Genomic DNA, 7,836 nt, shown 5'->3' on the forward strand with positions numbered 1-7,836 from the left:
TGAATTTATCTTGGAATTTTAAATGCAACATTGTTATATCTAAGTAACTTTTCCAAACTAGCCCAACAAAAAAGCCTTTTTAACTTATACCATACATAAAGAATAGAAGTATCAAACCTAGCCATCGTATGCAACATTGTTTCTGTGAGAAGGGGTACTCAGAGCTCCATCTTTTGTGATATCAGAAACACAACTTTAGCCTAACCCAAGTCAAGTCAGGTAAAGTTGGCAGTAAAAAAGGAGTTTCCTCTCTTCCTGCCTCTCGGCATGAGCTGGAGATCTTCTACTGTGGTAGTCACCTTGGCCTGGGTTGAGAGTTGGGGGTTCAAGAGGAAGACAGCACACATCAGTGATAAGGAAAGCTGTGAATTCTTTTTAGTTTCTAGGGATTCTAGATTAAAGGTCACAAATGTGTGTTTTTATTTTGGGCTTGTTTTTTGGTTGGGTTTTTTTTTTTTTTTTTTTTTTTTGGCCCATATTCGGTTCATCCAGCTGAGGCAGTTTGTCTAAGCCTTACAAAAGTTTTTTTTAACTAGTTGACTAAAAATGAAGAGATTATGCATTAAAAAAATCCAGATTTTCAGCTTTTCTTGAAAAAGATTTAACTGAGAGGCCTCTTAAGTAGGGCATGTTCTTTCTAACTTATCTATCCCTTATGCTACACCCAGTATTCTGCATACTCATTTATGTTATTTCCAAGGCTTTTGAGTTTGAGGCCCCTGCTTTTTTGCTTTTTTTTTTTTTTTAATTCACAAGGTGAGATGAAGTTTAAGATGGCTCCCTTAGAGCCAGGGAGCCAGATAGATGATAATTGAGAACTTGAATATATAGACTGTGTTACAGACATCATCTAGGAGGGTTAGAAAAAGAATGGGGGCTGAGTATAGAAGAGATGGAAACTGTTAAATAGAAGATAGATCATGTTTTACTTTCTAACCTTCTCCCCCACCCCAATTTTTGCTTTCCTTGCATATGATAGTGAGAAGAATATTTTAGAAAGGGATAATATATAGGTGGTAGATAAGCCATTGGGTAAGAAAGAAGAAGTGGCAAGAGTGTTTTCCTTCATCACTTTACTATTTCTTTTCCCTTCCCATGACAGCAACTCCTTGTCCCCTACTGCAAAGGCCTGTAGTGAGTGACTGACTGGGCTGTCTCTTGGGTTGCTGCAGGGGTTGCAGTGCTGGAGAGGAGGAGGGGGAGGGAGGAAGGTTCAGAACCAGGAGCAGAGGGAATTCCCCAATGGTTTTTGTGGGGCGGGGAAAGGAGAGTTCCTGTAGCTGCCTAGCTAGGGCTGTTGTATTATATAATACCTTCTTGCATAAGTCGGAAAAGCATAATTCTAGTACATGAAATTTTTTTAATGAAAAAATATTTTTTTAAAAAACTTGAGATCATGCCCTAGAGGTTTTTCTTTTGAAATTCCAATATGAAAAACAGACTTTGATTTTTTAGTTCTTAAATTATAGTGATATAATTCTATAGTTTATTTTTTATAGTGATCTAAAAAATCCAAAGAATAGGCTTCATACCTTTCCTAATAGAAACCACAGGTTTTGTGTTAAAGTTAAACATATACCTAATGTGAGTGAATTTAATAGAATTAGCAGGTTATTCACAGTTTTTTGTCAGTGCTTTTATCAAATGGGCTGAAAAGCTTCCACATTTGGCTTATATTAAGTACCTCTTTCTGTTTGTTTTACATTTGTTAAATTGGCTGCAACTAACTCTTATCCATGGGTGCCTTTTATTTGTTCTCCAGGAAAGATTTTACATTGGCTGGAAAAACAAAACTCTGAATGTCTGTTTTGTTCTTTATATATAACATGAAATAAGAAAATTATGGTATTATGAATTATATGTATCTTCTTTTTCTGATAATATCTGCTATCTCTAGAATAGAGACATATATTTCAGGTCACTAAAACAGCTTTCATTAGCTTAAAAATGAGTGGTGCTTAACCATGGGTGGACCTCAAGTTCCCAGGCATCTTTTAAGTCCCTGAAATGATATGTGAAATTATGTGTGTAAGTATTTGTTTCAAGGGGATGGAAATATATGCATTTTCTCGATAAAGATTCTATAGGTGACCTCATTTTATGCTGCAGTGAAAGTACATTCATGTGTTTCCCAAATCTGATTGTTAATATAATTCCACATGGGAAGGAAATTGTACTTTCTTATCACCTTAGGTTTGACTTGGTAAAAAATTATTTAGGAAAAATAGAGAATAAACAAACAAAAACATATATTGTCTATAATAAATGAAAACTTTAGAGCTAAAGGTTGTTGGTAGTGATAGGATAACATTAGATTTGATGTTATGCTGTTATAATATTTCTAATTAATATCTTTGTATATGTGTCTTTACACATGCATGAGCATATTAGTGGGATAAGTTTCTAGAAATTTAATTAAGAATATGAGCATTTAATATTTTCATGGATATTGCCAAAATGTCTTAACTTCTTCTTTTTTTAAAAAAAATGCTTTATTAGAGAGAGCTGTAGTCAGACTAGTATAATGAAATCTCTGTATCTATTACTCAGCTTTAACAACGATCAACTAATGGTCAGTCTTATTTAATCGATACTCTTACTTATTTTCACCCTTCTGAGTTATTTTGAAGTAAATCCTACATATCATATAATTTCATTCATAAATAATTTATGTATCTTTAAAAGATAGGACTCTTAAAAATCATAGTGAACATATTATTATACCTTAAAAATTTAACAGTTCTTTCATATTATTAAATACTCAGTCACTGTTTAAATTTCAGTTGACTCATACATAAATGCCGTTATTTTATTTTTATTTTTAACAATTTGTTTAAATCAGTGTCCACATAAGGTTTATATCTTCAGTTGGCTGATACAGCCTTTATAGCTTTTTTAATCTAAAGTTTCTAGTCCAAATCTTTTTCTCTCTCCACCCCCATCCTTACAATGAATTTGTTAAAGAAACCAGGTTTTTAATCTGTAGATGTCAAGTTTGTATTTTGCTAACTGTATACCTGTGGTACAATTAACATATTAGAGTTCTCTGCAGTTCTCTGATTTTATAGTTGTATCTAGAAGTTTAATTGGATTCAGGTTTATAGATGGTAGTGTGTTCTTCTGTCTGGAAACATACAATGTCTAATCGGCTCTTTTTTATGAGGTTAACTGCTACGTGTTCAGGATCTAGATCCATTAATTCATTGAGGGTTGCAAGATGGTGATATTCCAATTCATACTTACATTTTTATTTATAAACTAGATTACTTCTGTAAAGCTCCATTCCTCCTTATCTACTATTACCCAGTGGTATAAAGCATATAGGAAATGAGTTGGCTGACTAGCATCTTCCAATGATGATAAATCAGTTTCAGTCCATTACAATTATTATTCTTATCAGTATTCAAATTGTCCCATCTTTGGACAGTGAAAGCCTCTTAAGTTGACTTCTGAGTCTGTTTGACAAGACTTTTAACTGCTTTGCTGTTATACCAGCTGTTCCAGGCTCATGTTGTAAATATTCTGCCCTAGACCTGGATCAGCCATTTGTCCTAGGACCCCGGGTTCCTAACACCTCTATTCTTGGAGATAACTAATCCATTGTCTTCTTAATAGACCTCATATAAATCAAGAGAAATGCAAGATTTATAATCAATATATCTTTAATGCAAAGTAAGTATGAGGCCACTAGACAAGAGATTGGATTCACTTTTGAAGTTGTTGTAAGTATTTCTTGGAAAAGATTACATCCATGAACACTCAGTTGTCCATTTGGCAGTTGCTTCTGCTGGGAAGTACAGGTTCCAATATAATTACTGGCTTTTCTATAATCCAAGTAGCTTGGTAGATGTTTAGGAGTAGATGATAAAACTTTTCTCAGTGCAGAAAAGAACCTCAGACTCCCAGGATTGCAGACAGCCAACTATACAGTTGCAAAGTCTGTTGATGTAGAATGATTAAATAATGAGATGAAAGCTAAAGGAATTTGTGCATGAGGCTTTGAAGTCTCTTATTACTTCTTCTTATCACCTGGCTATGAATTCTGTTAGGTGTGGGCCTCTTTTCCCATATTTATAGAATCAGGAACATACTCATGCAATTAATTTAAAAATCTAAATTAAAATCATATAGTGGCACATTTGGCTGAAACTATAAATTAGATTATCTCTCAAAAATTTTGTTTTTCTAAAGAATATCTTGGTAAATATCAATTATTGCAGGAGATACAGATACCCAAACTTGCTTTTATATATAATCTACTTAGTTTTTTCATTAGTATTAGTGTTGGCTTTATAAAAAAAATTGTGAATATAAAAAATATAATTTTATGATAATGAAACATAAATAATCTGTGAGGACAGAAACTTTGATTTGTTTACTTGTTCTAAAATATTGGAATAATGTCTGACACAAAAGAAGTATAGGAGTCAATAAATACCAGTTGAGTGGATGATCTATAACAGCTTTTGTACTTTATCCTTTTCCCCTCAAAATCAGTGACCTTAATATGATCCATTCATTTGTTTAGCAAACTTTGTTAATGGTGAAGAGGTGTGGAATGGTAGGGGATGATAGATACTGTGCTATATATACTGGAACATAAAGATGAAAAAGACAAACTAGCTTCCTGTTCTCAAGAGGCTGTCATCAGTCTAACGGAAGAGACTCAAAGATAAAAAAGAAATACTGCATTCTGTCTACCTGCAGATGGGCACCGTAGCATAGTGGTTAAGAGCACAGGTCAGACCTGCCATTACCACCTTGGACAAGTTACTTAGTTTCTCTGTCTGTGCCTTAATTCCCTTATTTTTGTTGTGCTGTGAGAACATGAAGGAACCAATTCCTTTTGTGCAGTTTAGAGAAAACTTTCCAAAGAAACATTTGAGCTAAGTTTTATATTATTAAAGAAACTAAAATGTTACAGTGGTATACTTAATTTCTTTCTTTGGTTTGTAAGCTCCAGGAGCAGAAAGGTTGAGATCTGTTCAACTGAATTGAACAGATCTCAAAATCACTATTTTCCCCAGCTCCCATATAGTTTCTGATGTTTGTTAAATGTATGTGTGAGTCAGACAAGAAATAAGGGAAAGGCACTCCGTGCATAGAGAATGGCATTTACAAATAAATACACAGTGTTATAAAAGGGCTAGCCGAGAGTGTATAAAAAGGAAGAGTAGAAGATAAAGCTGAAATGGTAACTTGGGGACAGATTATGAACTGTCAGTAAATAAAATTAGTACTGCAATGTAATTTTTAGAAAACTTCTGTGGTGATGCCTGTTTTGGTGAAAATCATGGTTTGGTGGCTGGTTTGGATCCAAATGAGTGTTGAGAAATTAATGTTTTAAAAAAGAAAAAAATCCTGCTGTATTAAAGTCTATTTTAGTGAAAAGTTTTTAAGCAGCTAACATTATCAGCTTTGTTTTTAGGAAGAGCACTATGCAGCAGAGTTTTCCAACCTGGACACTAGTGACATTTTAGGTGTGATCATTCTTTCTTGTAGGGGCATTGTAGGATGTTTGGCTGTATCCCTGGCCTCTACTCACAGGATGCCAGTAACATTGCCACTCCTCCATCCTAGTCGTTACACACAAAAATGCCTCCAGATGTTGCCAGATAACCCCTTGGGGGCAAAATCACCCCTGGTGTTGTGAGAACCATTGCTGTGAACTGTGTAAAGTATGGATTAGACACTTAATCCATAAGACATTTCAGGCAGAAAAACTAATGAATAGGGGGAGACTAGTACTCTAATCCACATGAGGTGAGGTGGTCTGAATTAGTACAGTTTACAGATGGGATTAGAGTAGGGAGCAGATTTAAGAGATACTTTTGAAAATCAACAAGATTTGGTGACCAAATACATCTGGAAGGGAGTGGGGAGCTGAGGTGAATCTTGGGCTTTTTACTTAGTTGGCTGTGTGTAAACCAGTACCATTCACCCATAGTAATATAGAGAGAACTGTTTCTCAGAGTATGGCCCAAGGATTATAGATTATAGATATGTGGGTCTGGAAGAAGAAGGAAATCTATCCACTATTACAGATTCCTAGACTGATAGAATATTAGAACTGTGGAGAACCTTTGATCTAGATTTTTATGATGAACTAGACCCAGAGAGATGAAATACATGCTAAAGGCTAATGGGACAACCTAGTCTAGTGCATGGGTAGTCTAATTCTCAGTTCCCTTCATTGTACTGATACTAGTCTTATTTTTGTAGAGTGACATGCCCTTTGTAGACTCCCTACCTTTTCTGGGTTTCTTAAGCTATGTGTACTGAATCCTCGTAGAGAGTTCACTTTTGCCCATCTAGTCCTAGAAATTGTCTTAAGGAACTAGAGAAATGTTTGATTTGCACTGAGATGTTATTACCAGTCTCTAGGATATCATGTTTATATGTATGTAAATGGTTCTCCAGATGGCACAATTAAAATACAATCATCCCTCAATATATGGGGACAGGGAGGACTGGTTCCAAGACCTCCCCTACATCCACTGTATACCAAAATCCATGCATATTCAGATCCCGCAGTTGGGCCTACAGAACCTGTGTATGCAAAAAGTCGGCATCCTTTGAATACTATATTTTCAGTCTGTGTTTGATTTAAAAAATCCACGTATAACAACCTATTCAGTTCACGCCCGTGTTGTTCAAGGGTCAATTACGCTACCATTCCCCCAACCCCAGTATATTAGGGCAGAACTGTGAGTGAGGGAGTTATGCTTTCACTGACCAATGTGGGTCTTAACCTATAACACACACGTAATTATTATTTCTTCATAATACTTATATTAATTTTTAAAAGTTGATTTGGTAACAAACTGGTATATGTCATAATTTGTATAGACTACAAAGAACTAAAGTATTAAATATTCAACTTCTGGCCACAGTGCTGAAAACTCTGTGTAACTAATTGGTTGTCTTATTTAGATCCCTCTCCCATTCCTAATGGAAGCGATAAACACTTAGGAATCCCTCTTTTTGTACTGTCATTAGCTTTCTCTTTCTTTAGTTTCACTTTCTGTGTTATCAACAGGAACTCATTTGAGTATTTTTAATTTTGAAGGTAAGGAACAATCACCTTTGGAGATGAGCATGCATCCAGTGGCAGCAGCTCCACTCTCAGTGTTTACTAAGGAATCTACGTCCTCCAAACACAGTGACCACCATCACCATCATCACCATGAACACAAGAAAAAGAAGAAGAAGCACAAACATAAGCATAAACACAAACATAAGCATGACAGTAAAGAAAAGGACAAGGAGCCTTTCACTTTCTCCAGCCCTGCCAGTGGCAGGTCTATTCGTTCTCCTTCCCTTTCAGACTGAGAAGGGGACAAAGAGAACTTTCCCCTCTGTGTCCAGAAGAATGTATGTGACTAAAGCTTTGTCCTCTGTGAAGAATGATAAAAGCGGGGAAGGGGAAGATTTGCTTCTCTTATAGATATTCAGAATCCATTTAAGTTCTAAACATTTGATTTACATTATTTATACAAATGAGATTTAATTAGGAAAATGTGTTTTAGAGTTCTGGGTAAGCTATTTCATCCCCTGTTTCTTAAAACACACACACACACACACACACACACACACACACACACACAGAGCAAACTTCTTTTCTTAAAAGCCCCCATGTCCACTGGCACTCCCCATTCACATCATGGTCTCCATGTGCTCTGCCAAAGTCAATTATGTTTGAAAGCCTTTAATGGATGTTACGGGGCAAAGTTATGTTTTAAACAGAAGCAACTGCCAAATCTGTGGTGCAACCACTATTTCCAGTAAAATATTGTATAACACCGCTTGGAACTACTGAAAAGACAGAGGCTTTTC

General features: G+C 35.4%; 1 protein-coding gene across 2 annotated transcripts in view; it reads left to right on the forward strand.

Annotated features, from left to right (window-relative positions):
* The window catches only part of TAF2 (TATA-box binding protein associated factor 2), a 73,593-nt gene extending 66,074 nt beyond the window's left edge, over positions 1-7,519 (forward strand). For both annotated transcript variants that reach the window (XM_045560492.1, XM_045560491.1), the window contains one exon: positions 7,070-7,519. In XM_045560492.1, the coding sequence (XP_045416448.1) occupies positions 7,070-7,332 (263 nt within the window). In that variant the 3' untranslated portion in view covers positions 7,333-7,519. The remainder of the gene's footprint in view (positions 1-7,069) is intronic.
* The last annotated feature ends 317 nt before the right edge of the window (positions 7,520-7,836 follow it).

This window comes from Lemur catta, chromosome 9 (genome assembly GCF_020740605.2).
Source record: "Lemur catta isolate mLemCat1 chromosome 9, mLemCat1.pri, whole genome shotgun sequence".
In the NCBI taxonomy this organism is placed as follows: domain Eukaryota; kingdom Metazoa; phylum Chordata; class Mammalia; order Primates; family Lemuridae; genus Lemur; species Lemur catta.